Here is a 19,716-nt window from a genome sequence, read left to right as displayed (position 1 = left end):
TTCCATGTAACCTGAAGGAACTCCATGTAACCAATATGCCTCCCATGGACCTTTAAAGGGGACTCTATGTGACTTCATAGGGCCTCTGTAAGTCAATGGCAGTAAACAGGAAACTCTGATTTGAACAATTCAGATATTTGTCTTTGCATATCAATTTACATCAGAGAATATTCCCTGAATAGGAAAACAACATTTGTCATTACATTGCAGCAAATAGATGTAAGTGAATGATCATCATGCATTGAGAGACCATGCATATTAGCTCTCTGGCTAGATTGGGAGTCTGGATAGAGCAAGAGGTCTGTTTTAAAAAATATATTTATATATATATCAGAGATACAGCTAATATGACATCATCTAGAAGAGGTTTGTAGTGTATATAGCGCTTTTCTAGACACTCAAAGACGCTTTACAAACTGAAAAGATTGAGTAGTAATAATAAAAAGAAACAAAAAAAGAAATAAAAGGTAATAAATTAAGGTAGTGCTGGGGACTATCTAAACCTGGATTCAACAGGGTCAACTATGATGATCAGAGAGCCGCAGGTCAACATTAGGGAACCTATAGGGATTCTCTCAACAGATCTGCACTCGCCCTCCATATGCCTCATATCCTCAGATCACCCAGGTGTGTCACTACCCTCCTTTAACTTGGAGAACAATCTGAATCTAATTATGCCTTCCTTCCTTCAGTCATATCCTGCCTTGCATTGAATCATTTAACAATAGTTTGTTAAATCTATCTATTTCTGTCTCAATGAGAAATTGAGAATGTTTATAGAATTTACATTAATTTACTACTGTACAGTTTGTACAAATGATCACCAAATTGCATTAATCAACAGTGTAACATTTTTACTTTTTTACTTGATTTCATTTTTACACAGTATAGTATCATGTTTACACAGTATGCTATCATGTTTACACAGTATGGTATCATGTTTACACAGTATAGTGTCATGTTTACACAGTATGGTATACGGTATGTACGGTATGTACTTGTAGATTTTAAAACCTAACTTTGAACGAAAAATGCTTATTTTAATGCTCTTATCATACAGAATTGCATTGGTGATGAGGTATTGGAAAAAAGAAAAACTATGGCTTCATAGTCAGGCAAGACATCAGTGTTGCACATGGTAGAAAGTGGGAGCTGTCAGTTCATCATTTGATTAATTTCAGATGGGGCCATGGGATTGAAATTGTAGTCTAGTTGTAGTCTTTTTAATTGTAGTCTTGTTGCTTTTAATTTAACAATATTTGGCTGTTTCCCTCTAAGGTCTTGTATGTCCAGCCCCTTGGTGGTAGTGTGAATTTAATTGGATTATGTTGACTGCTGACAGGATGGGGTGATTTAAGACATCGGAGGTCTGAGTTTGCCTCGGCAAGTAAGTTTGGCATGTGCTTTAGCAAAACAACTGTGCAAGACATATCATCCCCTAATTGTTCCTTTGTGTCTTTACAGATTCTAGTTGAAAAGCCTCTATGACCAAGCCTCTATGACCATGAGCTGGAGCTTTCTCACTCGTCTTCTGGAAGAGATCCACAATCACTCCACCTTTGTGGGGAAAGTGTGGCTCACGATGCTCATCATCTTCCGCATCGTGCTCACGGCGGTCGGGGGCGAGTCAATCTACTCGGACGAGCAGACCAAGTTCACCTGCAACACCAAGCAGCCCGGCTGCGACAACGTCTGCTACGATGCCTTCGCCCCGCTCTCGCACGTCCGCTTCTGGGTCTTCCAGATCATCATGATCTCCACCCCTTCCGTCATGTACCTAGGCTACGCCATCCACAAGATCGCCCGCACCTCGGAGTTGGAGCGCCGGAGGTACCGCATGCTTAGGAAGAGGCCCCCGCACACCAGGTGGAGAGAGAGACATCCTCTGGAGGATGTGCTAGAACAGGATGACGATGACGAAAACGAGCCCATGATCTACGAGGACACACTGGAGGTCCAGGAGGCCAATAAGCCCGAGGTAGTCAAGTTCCCTAGCAGGGAACCGCAGAAACACGACGGGCGCCGAAGAATTATGCAAGAGGGACTGATGAAGATCTACGTCCTACAGCTGCTGTCCCGAGCCGTGTTTGAGATCGGTTTCCTGGTGGGCCAGTATCTTCTTTACGGCTTCCGTGTCAACCCGTCGTACGTGTGCAATAAGGTCCCCTGTCCTCACAGGGTGGACTGCTTCATCTCGCGACCCACAGAGAAAACCATCTTCCTTCTCATCATGTATGTGGTCAGCTGCCTCTGCCTGTTCCTCAACGTGTGCGAGATGTTCCACCTGGGCGTCGGCACTTTCCGGGACACTCTTCGCCAGCGCAGGAACAAAGATCGCCGACGGCCTTCGTACAGCTACCCGTTCTCCGGTAACATTCCTGCCTCTCCCCCGGGATACAACCTTGTCATGAAGTCGGACAAGCCCAACAAAATCCCCAACAGCCTCATCACTCACGAGCAGAACATGACCAACGTGGCCCAGGAGGAGGAGCAGCAGGGCACCAGCCCGGAAGAGAAGAACCGGGTCAACACAGCCCAGGAAAAACAAGGGGCCAGGCCTAAAGGTGCCACTACAGAGAAAGCTGGGGCCATCGTCAAAAACGGAGGAAAGACATCGGTATGGATTTAGAAATCAGTGTCATGTGGGAAATCAAACGAGAAGACATTTTCAATCTCCAGGGCCGTAATGTGTGGATACTGGAAGATATGTAAGATAAGGCATGGCGTTAAAGATGTTGGACCGAGATCAACTGCACTGCCTGGATAGACACATTGTCTTTGCCATGAGGGAGACATTGTGTCGTGTCTGATCTAGAGCACACAAAATATACACTATCACATTATGTGAAATCAAAACAATATTGTACAGAAAAAAGGGAAAACAAATATGAAGACATTACCAAATACAGTAGTGTGAATCCTCTTATAAGTTTGTCTTTTTGTGCTTACAATAGCTTGAAAATAATTAATATATACATATTGCTTTGTCAAACTTTTCTAATTTTAGCTAGAAACATGTTGACAATATCTGTTGAAAATATTTGGGACTATTTTCACCAGAATGATTTACCCTTGAACTGGATTTTGAACAAATATATTTGTAGTACCTTTTACTTAAACTATATGCAAGGGTGTCTGTTAGAATTGTGGCCTACTTAAAAACAATGCAGTGCTATACACTGTGTAATGGCACTATGATTGAATCCTGATGATTTGAAAAATAAAAGGGCAGCAAGATAAAGTATGTGCAAGAAAATTACTTTAACATCACTTTTTAGATTTGCAACTTTTATCTCATCTTTAAGTTTTATTAAGACATTTTGAAAAATATGCATATATCATTTATTTAAGGAACCAAACATGTTGGATGTATTGTTGTTTTGTTAGAAAAAGAGGTGTGCGTTGTAAGTGGAGGAATACACATGGTGGGTTAAACAACGTCAGCAGAAGTTTGTGGACTGTTATGGTACAGTCCAGTCCATACCTTTTCAAACCCATACTGTGTTGCATTGAACATTGCAACATTCAGCAGAGTTTGAAGAAGTGAGTTGGAAGGAAAAGGGGAAAGTAGGCTGACATGTTGAAAACTCAAAGTACTGTAAACCATGTTCTGGTCATTTATTCTGATATCTTTGGGAGATAATGCATGTGGTTACGTTACAAGATTGCTACATTTTTACACATATGGCATACAGGGCACATTGTAAATCTATCACAACATGTGAAAAACATTTGCTTATGTTTAGGAATCTAGGAAGATTTTTTTTTGTTTCTTAGGGTTCCTGTGTCAATAAATCAAACTATTTTCAGAGTTGTTCCACAATAATTCTGCCTTTAGTACCGTATTTATGATTAAGAATTGACAGGCAGGTGGCGTTTAGGTGGCGTACTGGGTTAAGCGTCGACCATGTAACTGCAGGGTTCCCGGTTCGATTCCGGCCGTGGACGTGTCCTGCATGTCATCCCTCCTCTCTCTCTCACCCATCCTTCCTGTCTAAATCTCTACTATATCTGTCAATAAAAGGAAAAATATGAGTGGGACTGCCCCACTCAGAAAAAAGAAAAAAAAGTATTGACAGGCAGGGGGTTATTCCACGAACGTTGATTAGTATATCTGTAACAGGTTCGGCACAGAGGGAGACAGACAACAGGATCTGGCGGTTTTAGAGACAGGTTTTATTTAAGGTAGCACACTGGAACGCAGACAGTTCGGCTGAGCCTCGCTCAGGGGAGAACGTCTCCGTTTGCTGCTGCCCGACCCTTTCGGTCGCGGCTCTCCGCAGCTCTCTCCGATTACTCCCGTGACTGCTTCTCTGCTGTTCCGATCCCGCTTCCTGCTCTCCGCACCCTTGGTCCTACTCCTCTCCCGGGGGAAACAAAGCAACACATTAAGAGGGCGCTTTGATGAGGACCTAATTGGCATCAGCCGGTGCCAATTATGCCCCCATCCCCTTCACCAACCGTCCTGTGGCTCCCCCTGCAGGTCGAAACGCGCCATGTTCCCCACACACCCCCACCACCAGATTAAGGCCGGGCACGCCCGGCCGCCAACCTACTCCCCCCCCCCCCTGAACGGGAGAGGAAGTCGGCCACGACCATCTGCGCCCCCGGCCTATGCACCACCGTAAAATTTAAGGGCTGCAGCGCGAGGTACCAGCGTGTGATCCTCGCGTTAGAGTCCTTCATACGGTGGAGCCACTGGAGGGGAGCATGGTCGGAGTAGAGGGTGAACGCGCGCCAGCAGGTAGTACCGGAGGGCGCCGACCGCCCACCGGATGGCCAGACACTCCTTCTCCACCGTGCTGTACCTGCCCTCTCGCTCCGATAACTTGCGGCTCAGGTACAGCACTGGGCGGTCGGCCCCCTCCACCAGCTGGGTCAGCACCGCTCCCAGCCCCCTATCCAATGCGTCCGTCTGCAGGGAAAAAGGGATGTTAAAATCGGGAGCATACAGGACAGTTTGTCCACAGAGAGCAGCTTTAATACCCTCAAACGCCACCTGGCACAGCTCCGACCACTGGACCGGGTCTGGGGCACCCTTCCGGGTGAGGTCGGTCAGGGGGCTGGCCAGCTCCAAAAAACCCTGGCACGAACTGCCGGTAATAGCCCGCCAGTCCCAGGAACCGCCTCACTTCCTTCCGGGTCCCGGGCCGCGGGGCGGCGGCAACCGCAGCGGTTTTATCTATCTGCGGTCGCACCTCCCCACCGCCCAGGACGTACCCCAAAAAGCGGATCTCCCCCCGCCCGATCACGCACTTCGCTGGGTTGGCCGTGAGCCCCGCCCGCCCCAGCGACTGCAGCACGGCCGCTACCCGCTGCATATGCTGCGGCCACGTATCGCTGTAGATCACGATGTCGTCGAGGTAGGCCGCCGCATATGCATCATACGGTGGAGCCACTGGAGGGGAGCATGGTCGGAGTAGAGGGTGAACGCGCGCCCCAGCAGGTAGTACCGGAGGGCGCCGACTGCCCACCGGATGGCCAGACACTCCTTCTCCACCGTGCTGTACCTGCCCTCTCGCTCCGATAACTTGCGGCTCAGGTACAGCACTGGGCGGTCGGCCCCCTCCACCAGCTGGGTCAGCACCGCTCCCAGCCCCCTATCCAATGCGTCCGTCTGCAGGGAAAAAGGGATGTTAAAATCGGGAGCATACAGGACAGTTTTTCCACAGAGAGCAGCTTTAATACCCTCAAACGCCACCTGGCACGGCTCCGACCACTGGACCGGGTCTGGGGCACCCTTCCGGGTGAGGTCGGTCAGGGGGCTGGCCAGCTCCGAAAAACCCTGGCACGAACTGCCGGTAATAGCCCGCCAGTCCCAGGAACCGCCTCACTTCCTTCCGGGTCCCGGGCCGCGGGGCGGCGGCGACCGCAGCGGTTTTATCTATCTGCGGTCGCACCTCCCCACCGCCCAGGACGTACCCCAAAAAGCGGATCTCCCCCCGCCCGATCACGCACTTCGCTGGGTTGGCCGTGAGCCCCGCCCGCCCCAGCGACTGCAGCACGGCCGCTACCCGCTGCATATGCTGCGGCCACGTATCGCTGTAGATCACGATGTCGTCGAGGTAGGCCGCCGCATATGCAGCGTGCGGCCGCAGGATACGATCCATGAGCCGCTGGAACGTAGCCGGGGCCCCGAACAACCCGAACGGCAGCGCGGTGAATTGGTATAGACCGCGCGGGGTGGAGAACGCCGTTATCTCGCGGGACCCTGGCGACAGCGGAATCTGCCAGTATCCCTTCGTACAGTCCAGGGTCGTATAACATTTTGCCGCGCCAAGCCGGTCCAAGAGCTCGTCGACCCTGGGCATCGGATAGGCATCGAATTTAGACACCGCGTTCACCCGTCGGTAGTCCACACAGAACCGTACAGCCCCATCTCGCTTGGTCACAATAGGGCTGCACCAGTCACTGTGGGACTCTTCTACCACGCCCAGTTCCAGCATTGCCTCCAATTCCCGGCTCACCACGTCGCGTTTGTGAGCCGGCAGCCTATACGGCCGTGTACGCACCGTAACGCCCGGTTGCGTATCTATGTGGTGTTCTATCAGCGTGGTGCGCCCGGGTAGGGGGGAAAACACGTCAGCGAACTTCTGTTGTAACTCGGCCACGTCCGCTCGCTGACCCGCCGAAAGATGGTCTCCTAAGTGGGCCGGGGTACTAATTTTAGACTTTGGGACCTCCGGCCCGAACTCATCCCTCTCGGGAAGTAGCGTAGCCAGCGCGACAGGGATCACCTCGGTCCATTTTTTTAAGGAGATTTACGTGATATATCTGCGTGCTATCCCCCCGATCCGAACGCACCACCTCATAGTCCACCTCCCCCACCCGCCGTGTGACCGCGAACGGCCCTTGCCACTTAGCGAATAATTTAGAGCTGAAAGTGGGCAGTAATACAAGGACCCTGTCTCCCGGTGCGAAAATGCGAAGCTTAGACCCCCTATCATACAGGCGCTTTTGTCGTTCCTGGGCCTGGTGCAAATGCTCCCGTGATATAACCCCTAACGTGTGGAGCTTTGCACGCAGGTCCAGGACGTATTGACGTATCTCATTTTTACTGTCGCTGGACCCCTCCTCCCAGCTTTCTTTAATGAGGTCCAGGACGCCGCGAGGCTTGCGCCCATATAAGAGCTCGAATGGGGAAAACCCCGTGGAAGCCTGGGGGACTTCCCGCACTGCGAATAACAGGAGGGCTAGCCATTGGTGCCAATTTTGACTATCCTCGTGAACGAACTTACGGATCATTGATTTCAGCGTCCGGTTGAACCGCTCGCACAGACCATCGCTGGCCGGGTGGTACACGCTCGTCCGGACCGCTTTAATATTCAACAATCCGTACAGCTCCTTGAGGGTGCGTGACATAAAATTGTTACCTTGGTCAGTGAGGATCTCTTTCGGGATCCCCACCCGGGAGATGACCTGAAACAATGCCTGCGCCACACTCTTCGCGGAGATGGAGCGCAGGGGAATTGCCTCGGGGTACCGGGTTGCGTAATCGATCAAAACTAACACAAACCGATAGCCTTGTGCACATCGCTCTAATGGGCCGATAATGTCCATTCCAATACGGTCAAACGGGGCCTCGACCAGGGGGAGAGGGTGTAACGGCGCCCGCGGGACGGCCGGGGGGTTGGCTAGCTGACATTCGCTGGAGGAGGCGCACCACCGGCGCACCTCCGCCCGTATCCCCGGCCAATAGAATCGGTCCATTATGCGATTAAGTGTTTTATCATACCCTAGGTGGCCCGCCATGGGGTTATAATGTGCCGCCTGGAATATCGATTCCCGGCGGCCCCGGGGAACCAGCAACTGGGTGATATCCTCTTCCCTGCGAGTGTCACGACTCACTCTATATAATCTGTCCCTAACCAACGTAAAATATAGGGGAGCGAGCGCCGCGTCTGGCCGTACCCGTGCACCATCAATTACCATCACCTGGTCATAGGCTGAGCGTAGGGTAGCGTCACGAGACTGTTCGAGGGGAAAATCTCCCACCGGAGGAAACACCGGCAGCGGCACCTCGGGTGGAGGTGCCTCTGCCTCCTCCTGCCCCTCGTCAGCGTCGGCCGCCCCCGCATCAGCGCAGAGCACGGCGCCCGCCTCACGCGTCCCTGGCCGTCGTGCATGCACCCCTGTCGTCCCCGCTACTGCCCGTGGGAATCCCGCCCAGTCTAGACCCAAGATTAGGGGGTGCATGAGGCTCGGACTAACCGCCGCCTTGACGCTATATTTTCTCCCATTATATTTAATCTCGATGGGGACCACCGGGTATACGTGAACATCCCCATGCACACACAGTATTGACACCCTCGATGCCCCTACCAATGCCCCTGGTCGCACCAGGCGCTGGTGGATCATAGACTGTAGGCAGCCCAAATCCAGCAGCGCCTGGCACGTACCCCGCTGCATCCTTACCCGGATGCGGTATGCCTCGCTCGGGTCCGGGGAAGGGGTGACCTCGTCGGCGGTGCGGGCAGCCCGGCCGACCTCCATAGCCGTGCACTCCCGGCGGAAGTGGCCAGGCTGGCCGCACCGCCAGCACCCCTCCTCTGCCATCTGTGGGGCTCTCTGTGGGGTGAAGGGCGCGCCCCCCTGCATTGCCTCCGTCGCTGGCCACCTGCCCCGGGAAGCGGCCATCGGCCTCTCACGCCGTGTCCCCGCCACGGGTCCGGTCCGGGCAGCCCCCCTCCTGGCGGCGGGGAGCTGGGACCGGGACCGCGGCGGGTCCCGCCACCCCCAGGTCTGGAGAGGGCAGGTGGTTCTCGGCCAGCCCGATGGCGGTGGTGAGGTTGGCGGGCCGGTGGTAGGCCACCCAGGCAGCGGTCCGCGCCGGCAGGCCCCCCACGAACCTCTCCAGGGCGACCTGCTCCACCACCTCCGCCGCCGATCTCTCCTCGGGCTGCAGCCACCGCCGGGCCTGGTCCAGCAGCTGCTGGCCATACAGAAACGGCCTCCCGACGGCCTCCAGGGTCAGGGCACGGAACCGGCGCCGGTGCTCTTCCGGGCTCAGCCCGAGCCGGTCCCGGATGGCCCTGACCACTGTCGGGTAGTCGGCCTGGCCGGCCGTCGGGAGACTAGCCAGCGCGAGCTGCGCCTCCCCGGTCAGCAGGGGCCGGAGCTGGTGGGCCCACTCGTCCTCTGGCCACCTGCTGCTCCGGGCCACCCCCTCGAATGTCTCGAGGTAAGCCTCCGGGTCGTCCTCCTCCGTCATCCGCTGCATCCGGATTCGGGTCCCACCGCCTGCCACACCGTGGTCCCCGTTCCCCTCCCGGCCGCGGATGATGGCCCGGAGGTCCGCCCGGTCCTCGGCCTGGGCGCGGGCCATGTCCACCAGACCTTCGTGGCTGACCCGCGCCATAGCCGCCTGCTGCTCTTGCAGCTGTGCCAGGTGGGCGAGGATATGCCCTAGGGGCGACTCCATGCCCCCGCCTGTCCGTTGTGTTGGTGTTCATCGGTGTTGGGTCCGCCTCTCCTCTGTGCCCCACGTTGGGCGCCACTGTAACAGGTGAATGAATGAATGAATGAATGAATGAATGAATGGTCTTTATTGTCATTGATATAGTACAGGTACCAAACAACGAAATTTGGGAGGGGGGGCTCCCCTGGTGCTAGGAAAAAAAAAACTAAAAACAAGAAGGGAAAAGAGCTGGTTTACATAAATAAAGGCTATGTACACTATCCACTATACTATACTATACAAATAAAACACTGTGCTGTACTCTATGCTATGCTATACCTATTCTAACTAGGGTTGGGTACCGTTTGGGTTTTATCCGGTACCGGTACCTAACCGATACTTTCAAAACGGTACCGGTACCAAAACGGTACTTAATTCGGTACTTTTGATTTTTAAAAATGACATATATATACTGTATATATATATATACGGTCGACAACATTAAACAGCTTTTCACTTTTGTATTGCTGAGGCACAATATATATTAGTTAAATATACACTCAAATTAAAATAAATTAAAATAAAACTCCTGAGCCTTGGGGACTCCATTAAGCTGGGGGTGCCTATCGTTGGTACTGATGTTGAATACGAGTACACACTTGTTCGGCAGCCCCTCAAGGACATCAGAATATTCTTAGAAAAGGGATCTAGTGAAGAGGCCTGCATAGCCCCCGGAACCAAGAAGACCAAGAGGAAATATAACTCTGATGAACTGGAGCCCTCCACCTCGTCAAAATCCAAACTCTGTTGCCGCTCAGCTACTACTACTCCCCTCCCCCTCTCTGGTCCATGATGACATGACGATTTTTCAGACACAGTAGTAGGATAAGGATATATCTACATGATATATACATGATCTGACACAGTACCCGAATATCAGGAGATCCCCGATCATGTTGTCCACCTGGCAGAGACGCAGCCACACATCCGCACTACGTCATCAACAGACGCGTCGAATCCTGGAGTGCACTGTCCAATCAAAGGCTTGCGTTCGTAAACTCGCTCTGAGAGCGCCGCAGCGCACACTGGGCCCGACGTCATAAGGGGAGCAAGTCATTTGATTGGACAGAAGGCATTCCACGAGTGGTGATCAGAATTCCAGAACGAGTTTACGGAACGCACCCATAAGTCGAGCGTCGCGTTATGCCAACCCGCTAGCGGAAGTTGCTATTAGCAACCTTCTCGTTATCCTTCCGTACTCGCTGCTTTCACTGAGTGGAAATTTAACAGGCGATGTGACGTCACGAGTCACCAGTAAAGTACCGAAATGAGGTACCGAAATCTCCTTTGCGATTCGGTACGGGTACATACCGAATGTAAAGTAACCGGTACCTACCGGTACCGATTTTCGGTACCCAACCCTAATTCTAACATGTCCTATTCTCTGAACCTTATGTACCCTAGGGTTGTCATATTGCACATAGTGTTATTGCACATTCATTTAAAGTGTCGCAGTTTGCAGGTTTGAAATGTACACAGTTGTGTTTCAGTATTACACTTGATTACAATCTAGTAGCTGCCATCAATTTGTCTAGATTGTCCAGGGCCTAGAACCTAGGTCTTTGCTGTGTTCAGGGCCTGAATGGCCCTGGGGTAGAAGCTGAGCTTCAGTCTGTTTGTCCTTGCGAACATGGTCCTGAACCGCCTGTTCGAGGGCAGCCGAGCAAAGTGTTCGTACCCAGGGTGGGATGGGTCTCTGGAGATCTTGGAGGCCTTCCTGAGGCAGCGTGTGTTGTACAGCTCTTCCAGAGAGGGGAGGGGAGTGCCAATGATCTTCTGGGCCGATCTCACGACTCTCTGTAGCGCATTCCTCTCTGCGGCTGTGCAGCTGGAGAACCAGATGCAGATGCAGTAGGTGAGGATATTCTCCACTGCGCAGCGGTAGAAGGTCACCAGCATCTCCTGTCCGATGTGGTCTTTCCTGAGGACTCTCAGGAAGTAGAGGCGCTGTTGTGCCTTCTTGATGATGGCTGCTGTGTTGATCTTCCAGGACAGGTCATCCTGTATGTGCACCCCCAGGAATCGGAGGGTTGAGACTCTCTCCACGCTGTCTCCATCGACGAGCAGGGGCTGGACCTCAGATTTTTTCCTCCTGAAGTCCACGATGATTTCCTGGGTCTTTGACTGGTTCAGCAGCAGGTTGTTAACCTTGCACAGCTTGCTCAGCTGCTCTACCTCATCCCTGTACGCCGCCTCGTCCCCCCCCGAGATGCAGCCCACCACGGTGGTGTCGTCTGCAAACTTTACGATGGAGTTGCTGGGGTGGACGGGGGTGAAGTCGTAGGTGTAGGTTGTAGAGGATGGGGTTTAGCACGCAGCCCTGGGGGGACCCAGTGCTGAGTCTGAGGGCTGTGGAGGTGTGGGAGCCCACCCGCACCCTCTGGGGGCGGTCAGACAGGAAGTCCTTGATCCATGCACATATAGAGTGTGATAGTCCCAGGTCTAGTAGTTTGGTCACTAGCCTGTCTGGAAGGATGGTGTTGAAGGCAGAGCTGAAGTCCACAAAGAGCAGTCTCGCGTAGCTGTTTCCCCTCTCCAGGTGGGATAGAGTGGAGTGGAGAGTCGTCGCGATGGCGTCCTCTGTGGACCTGTGGGCTCTGTAGGCTGTAGGTTCGGCACAGAGGGAGACAGACAATAGGATCTGGCGGTTTTAGAGACCGGTTTTATTTAAGGTAGCACACTGGAACGCAGACAGTTCGGCTGAGCCTCGCTCAGGGGAGAACGTCTCCGTTTGCTGCTGCCCGACCCTTTCGGTCGCGGCTCTCCGCAGCTCTCTCCGATTACTCCCGTGACTGCTTCTCTGCTGTTCCGATCCCGCTTCCTGCTCTCCGCACCCTTGGTCCTACTCCTCTCCCGGGGGAAACAAAGCAACACATTAAGGCCCTGTCCACACCTATACGTTTTTTTGACAAATGTGAATTTTTCTATTCGTTTTGGGGGGTTCGTCCAGACGCAAACGAGTTTTTGCCCTCTGAAAACGAAGATGTTTAAAAACGCCTGCCAGAGTGAAGATCCTTAAAAAACGCTGTATATTTTTTGACGTCTGGACGAGATAGACGAGTTTTTTGTATTCGTCACGTCATCATGCGCGTAGATGATGCGCAGTGCAGCTGTTTTCTGTAACCCGCATGCGCTAACCCAGCCAACAACAACAACAACAATGGCTTCTTACAGGGTTGTTGCGTTCGTGCTGCAGAACCTATTGAGCTTGATTGGGCTTTTACAGCAAAATGTACTGTTGCTCCTCTACTACCTCCGACAGCAACAAATGGACATGGAGAACATCTACAATATGTTCTTCAATACACCGCGGAGGACAATCAGAAGGGCAACAATTCAATTACATTTATAATCAATAGTGTGATTTAGTCCAGGACTAGGCTTAAGCCTTGTCTGTGAAACCGGCCCCTTGACACTTACTAGGACAGTTGCATAGGAGAAAGACACTTAAGAGAACATTTGATTAGTCTTTTCTGTAAGTGAAGATATTATACAGAAGTCCTGTTCTGTGTTTATGTAAATTGTTCATTGCTATTCTTTTTTGGGGCTTTTGCCATTACTTACTAGGAGAGGTGCATAAGAGAAAGACAATGTAGAGAGCCACAGTAGATTATTACACACTCTTATTTCTGTAAGTGAAGACATTTTTGTTTATTATTTGCGACATAATAATTACGACATACAATTCAAAGGTACAATAAAGAATGTTTATTTTGTTTTTTCACTGGGTAATGTTGCAGTGCATACAAAATATTGTAAGAAAATAAATAAAATGTCATCTTGACGGATTTACAAACATAGGAGCTGTCCAACAAAAAGTTTCAAACACTGCGAAAATGGCAAGACTCCCAGTCAATGGTTGCATGTGTTTTTTGTACTTTGTACTCAATAGTTAAACTCAACAATACTTCTACTTCACTGTCTGTCCAAATGAACGACTCCTTTGCTCCCCGAGGCGGCATGTTGTTTACGATTGGAATTTTGTATTTCGCGGATGTAACGCGGAAGAACCGCTTTAGCTTTTCCTGGCGTCTGATTGGCCAGCGGAGCTATGGTGTTAAAATTATATCGCCGACTACTGGTGTGGAATGCTCCATGACAGCGTTTATATTGCGTTCATACGTATGCATCTGGATGCAGATATTTTATAAACGTGCTCGTCTGGAAGGTGATATTTTTATATACAAAAAACGTTTATCAAAAAAACGTATTGGTGTGGACATAGCCTAAGAGGGCGCTTTGATGAGGACGTAATTGGCATCAGCCGGTGCCAATTACGCCCCCATCCCCTTCACCAACGGTCCTGTGGCTCCCCCTGCAGGTCGAAACGCGCCATGTTCCCCACACAATCGGTGATAAAAAATAAAATCTGCGATCAGGCAACTCGAGATTCGAATTCAAGCCTCAGGTGATTCCTCGAACGAGGATCAGGCTTGTGTCATGAGTGTTCACAGAACACCGGCTTAGAAATCCTCGATATGGGCGCGTGCATGCAGACATAAAGAGCCCCGAAGAGTCGAACTGTCGAAATGAAGATTGATCTTTATGAAGACGAAAAATAAGATGTAAAATAGTGTAATACTGCCGCAATTAACAAGGCGAGGGAAATGGTTTGGCAAGAAATTGCTGACCGATTAAATGCGTATGTCATACTAGCCCCAGTTATTGTTATATGTTCATATTTTAATAAATGAATATTTACTACTGTGGTGATATGAGCAGCAGGCTACAAACCTCCATATCGTCACGAAGGCCTAGTATAGTGGTATTGACCGCTGCCATGGTATTTATCTGTCATTTTAAGACGGTGGTTCAAATCCCTCTTCAGACACTGTTGGGAATTTGTATTAAAATAACTAGAAGTGATAAATCATGTACTATGTGCTCATTTAAATAATATGTGACTGAGGTCAGTTGAGAACAATAGGAAGGTCTCGCAATAAGCCAAAAGAGAGGTTCTGTTTTTGAGCGACATGAAGAAAAGCTCCTGACTAAAAGAAAGTTTTATGATTCAAACCGCCTGTAAATTACTTATTTTTACCTATTTGCTAACAACCATTTTACACCTGCTGTTATTATATTCTATTTTCCTGTACTGATTTTATACTTTCATAACTAATGATTAATGATAAGTCTATTCTTCTATACTATATTTTAACTTGTTAATCGAATCCCAAGTCATGGGACTGTCGTGTAAGTCGTGTAACTTCAACAGTTATGTTTTCACAAGCTATTCTGATAAAGGACACACTGACCTAGTCATGGGGGAATGGGTTTGAAGATCAAATAACTGGCCAATTAGTGCTTTAGAACACACGTAGAATTAACTGTATAAAAATGTCTGTTCATCCTAAAAATATAACTGTGTGCATTATGTGACAGGTTTTGATTAATAGGTCCCATGTGAATAGGTCACATGTGAATAGGTCACATGTGAAAAAATGTGTTTTCCGGTTTTTGGCATAGGACGACAAACGAAGCGATGAAGAACCCACTCGATGTCATATCCAACAGTTTTACATTCACTAAATACCTACATTTAGTTAGCAAAGTCGGGTGGGGGGTATTATTCGTATTATTGTGGCAGTGTGTGTAGCCATGCCCACTCCAGCTGTATTTTTTTATATACTTTATTGCAGGGTTGTACATTACATTTTAAGTTCATTTCATACACTTTACAAGTTTTCTTCACTTGTCTGAGTTCATCCTGCATCTTTTTTTTTTTTTTTTTTAAAGAGAACAAAAAATAAAAAAATAAAGAATAAAGAATAGAGAGAAAATACAGAAAAAGAAGAGAGAAATTATAGGGATAGAGATAGAAAAGTAAGAGATAAAAGGAGGGGGTGGGAGGGGTGGGATCGGTGAGGGGGGGGGGGGGGGGTTTCTTCCTACTCATTCATTCGGTCCATTTACTCCAGTTCATAGTGAATTGCTCTTCACGGTTTCCCACTTTATAAGTAATTCTTTCCATTTCTTTTATCTCTTCAACAGTTTTTTTCCAATTATTAACAGATGGTGGGTTTAAGTCCAACCATTTACGTGTAATTTGCTTTAAAGCCGCAATACGTAATATGGTGTACAAATATTTATCTCCCTCCCTGTGTATATCTAATGGAATAAGACCGAGTATATTGACTGGATGTATAGGATTTTGTAAGGTAAATGTATTTTTTATTTTTACTTGAACTGCCTCCCAAAACCTTTTCAATTTAGGGCATGTATAAAAAATGTGTGTGTGGTTGGCTTCTCGTTCTCCAGCTGTATTTAAGTAGCCATCTGGACCTGTTGACAAATTTACAAGATGGATGCGGATGCTCTAGCTAATGCTATAAACCGAATTTATGAAGCCGCTAGAAATATCGACAGTGGGCAATTAATGAACACCTTCATATTGGACTATACATAACGGGAACTCCGAACTCCGAATCTGACGATGACAAGAAGACAACAGGATTTCAGACATTGATCTCCACATCAGTTCACTTTCATGGGACAGTCGTCTGCAGACAGACCTTCTGCTGTGTTCTTGGGTAAGTTTTAGTGAGTTACATGTGTTGTATACTAGGATTTTGTGTTGTTTACTTAGGATAGCCAAACAGTTATTTGTTGTTTTGTGAGTAAGGTCGATAGCGCCGTTGTTAGCATCAGTTATCAGACCACTGAAACTGCTCACCACAATTATGCCACCCCTCTACAAAACTAATGAGATGGTGGGAGGAAGAAATACGTTGTCAAAGATAAAACATCAGTGTTTCCTCTACATGCATTTCATCGTGGCGGGCCGCCACGATGGAATTTCCTCCGCCACCATGCAGATTTCTCAAAAAAAAAAAAAAAAGAAGTTCTCCAAAAAAAAAAAAAAAAAAAAAAAATTTTAGCTGATTAAAATATATCTGATCCTAGATCAGCGCTATAATGGATGTTGACTAAAAGTGCACCTAAATCCACGCCCATCTCTCTCTAACCGCTGATCCAAAATCAGATTAATGACATTCAGTTGACGACGTGACACAAGGGCTCCTGATTGGTCTAAATGTGAACTGTGGTATTATTGTTATTGTGTACAGGCCACCGTAGTGACATCCGGGGGGTATTCCATCAACATCGCTAAAGGGAAAATCCAGGTTTAGTCTGATAAATCTCGCGAGAGTTCTTACAAATATCCAGGCATGCTTGAGTGTGTTGTTGACAATCGTTCATGTCCTTCATTAAACGTTTAGCTTTGTCATTTGATACGCCGCCTACGACTACCATCTCTCTGCACTACAGTAAACAGTTAATCAGTAACGTTAGCCGCTTTTGTGCTCATGTAGGCCTACTTCGTATTATATTATAGCTGATGATCTTTGTGTGTGTATGTGACTGTCAGTCACAAGTTTATATTCTGTATATTCATTATTTATTTTTTTGGGCCATCCTCTAGTTTTGGCTGTGATTAGGAAAAAAAAAAAAAAAAAAAAAAAACGCTGTTTTGAGCGCGCGTGCGCGTTTCATGCGCGTGCACGCGGAAAAAATCGCGCGCGCTACGCGCGCGGTCACGGCCACCCGCCACCATTGTAAAAATTCCTGGAGGAAACACTGAACATAATGAATAAATACATTTGTTGCAGACCTACTAAACATGCAACATACTGTACAGTATGTTTCATGCACCATTTTAGTGTGTGTGTGTGTGTGTGTGTACCAGCTAGCCAAACAAGTGTTAGCTTGTTAGCTAGATAGGTAGCTTTGTTAGAGATGTAATAGCAGGGCTGCCAAGTCTCACGCAATCACCGTGAGACACACGCATTTCAACCAGTTCTCACGCTCTCACGCCGCATCTCTATTTCTCACGGCGAGTTTTTTTGGGGGGGGAAATTCCTTGAAAGAAAGCTACCGGACATGAGTTTCGTGGCATCTTTCTGCACACGCGTTAACTTGAGTCTGCAATCGAAGGGGCAGGCGAGCGCTGATGGAAGAACCTGTGTTCACGCGAGCTGCAAGAACGTCACACTGGACGGGTGGATTCGGCAGCTTTTAGACTGGTTGGGCTGGACATTGTCAATTCCGTCTGGCAACCGTGGTAGCAAAATATGTGCATACATTACAACATCGTATCTGGTAGCCTACTGGACTGGGTTGCACCAATATGGCGTAAGTCATTGTTACTAGCTAGTTTCAAACTAGTTGTTTACTAATTTCGGTTGCACCACGCCAATCTTTTGCCAATCTTAGCTAGTAAATACTCAGTTTTGGTAACTGTTTTTTGTTTCTCTACTGTAACATAACCAGGTACATTAATAATAATAATTATTATTAATAATTACAATTTACAATACAAATACAACAATTGGGGGTCCCTCCCAAAAAATGTGGGCGCGCCATGCGCGCACAAAATCACCCACCAAGCCCTCATTCTGACCCAGGAAAAACCCTGGTATGTACTGTATAACATGATAGCCATCTATGAGCAATGCACTGTATATAAGATGATGACCATGGGTCTTTCTGCTGCTGACCAAGGGGCTGAGTCCTGTTGATGGGGCCCAATTTTTCTTTTAGAGTCTGTAGGCTACTGTATTTGTTTATTAAGATTTCATAAATATGATATATTGTCTGAATTTTTTTCCTGTTTTATAAAATGTTAATTATTTTCATTTCTTGTGCTGGTTTATTATGAACAAAATGTAAAATTGCAGGAAACTAGCACAAATAATTGGGTGGGAGAGAGGGGCCGCCGCTGCCAAAACGTGCACAGTTTTGGGTCGCTCCACTGCCAAAACATCTCACTCCAAACTTTTGGTGAAACTTGGCAGCCCTGTGTAATAGATTATAGAAAAAGTAAATGCTTTTGTAATGAACGGTAATCAGGGTTTTTCCTGCATAGAGAATTTTGAGGCGGCCGCCTCCGTCATATTTCTAGCCGCCTCCAGCTCTCGACAAAACTCTGACAGTCGTATTTTCTACGGTGGATTTCTGTCATTTCTTACTGCAATTGCGGCACTGCGCCGACGTGGTGGCGGGGGCGCTGTTTCGCAAATAAGTTAGCTTTCGTTTTTGCTAGCGAAATAGCTGATAGTTGATATTGACTGCTCAAGGAGAATACATATTTGAAAGTACAGAATGCCTGAGAGCCTTATACAGTATTGCATTATATTACATTATATTTTGATTGGTCATCTGGTGCCTGAATATTGTGTTTTCCTTTACATAAATAATGACATTTCCACCATAAGTTGATGCAGAAAGGTCACACATTGGTGCAATTCACCAGAATGCAAGAAATTAAGTGTTTGATCCTCGTTTAAGGACCCCCAGACAGCCCCGCTTCATGGGTCCCCCCCGATGTCAAACACCACTGGTACCACCTCCGCCTCATTTTGAGCCAGGAAAAACCCTGGTAATGTTATGTGGAATGAAAAATAATGATTCATTCATTGATATGTAGATTTGCTGTAGAATAATACTGTGAATTGAAATGATTTCACTAGCGTACTTCAGTACAAGTACAGTACACTGAGTCTATGGAAAACCTACACTAGAGAAGTGTCCACCCCTCTGACCTGAAATTTGTGTTACAGAATGAGGAGGTTAAAGGTTCTGAGAGATGACACCTTGATGAGAGTCACCAGCACTTCAGGTATTTGTCATTGTCATTGTATAAGCAATTCTATTTTATGAAGATAGTAGTAGGCTATTTCGTAAAAGTGGTGTTGGTAACAGTGGGCAATCATTTGAAATGTACTGTCTTCTTTTTTTATTACAGCTTTGATGCCCAGATGGGATGGGAAGGAACTACGCCGAAGTCCCACTAGATGCTTTATGGACTATAATGATAAATGCATGCACACGGACAACATTATTATTTTTTACCATTCTATTATTGTATTGCTCAATTGTATCTTGCCTAATTTTTTCCATTGCCATGAATTTTACTCTCTTGTACTTGTAATGGGATGTAATAAACTTTTGGCACACATGGCAATAAAATGATGATGAATCATGAATCTTGAATTATTATTATTATTCTTATTCTTCTTCTTATTATTATTATTATTATTATTTAGCTATTTAAACATGTCAGACCTGCAATTTTGCTTCCTGAGGGTTAGCTGACAACCCCACTGACAGATGACAGGTAGGTAATGACAGGTAGTGTAATGGGGGAGTGGTTGTCTTGAGGGTGTGGTTGTCTTGAGGGAGTGATTGGGTGGAGTTAACCAGCTATTGTTCCCACCCATTACCTCTGTGAAAAACGTCTCTGAAGAAGTTTGAGGCTA

At 47.9% G+C, this 19,716-nt stretch overlaps 1 protein-coding gene across 1 annotated transcript; it reads left to right on the top strand.

Moving 5' to 3' along the window:
* Window positions 1-1,498: 1,498 nt before the first annotated feature.
* Window positions 1,499-2,629, top strand: LOC308151523 (gap junction gamma-1 protein-like; the record flags this gene model as incomplete). The annotated part of the gene is made up of 1 exon (XM_080524414.1): window positions 1,499-2,629. The coding sequence occupies one exon, from the start codon at window positions 1,499-1,501 to the stop codon at window positions 2,627-2,629; it is 1,131 nt and encodes a 376-aa protein (XP_080380540.1).
* Between the last annotated feature and the right edge of the window lie 17,087 nt (window positions 2,630-19,716).

Source organism: Nansenia antarctica (genome assembly GCF_963989245.1).
Source record: "Nansenia antarctica genome assembly, chromosome: 2".
In the NCBI taxonomy this organism is placed as follows: Eukaryota; Metazoa; Chordata; class Actinopteri; order Argentiniformes; family Microstomatidae; genus Nansenia; species Nansenia antarctica.
This window is presented reverse-complemented; position numbering and strand designations above follow the sequence as displayed.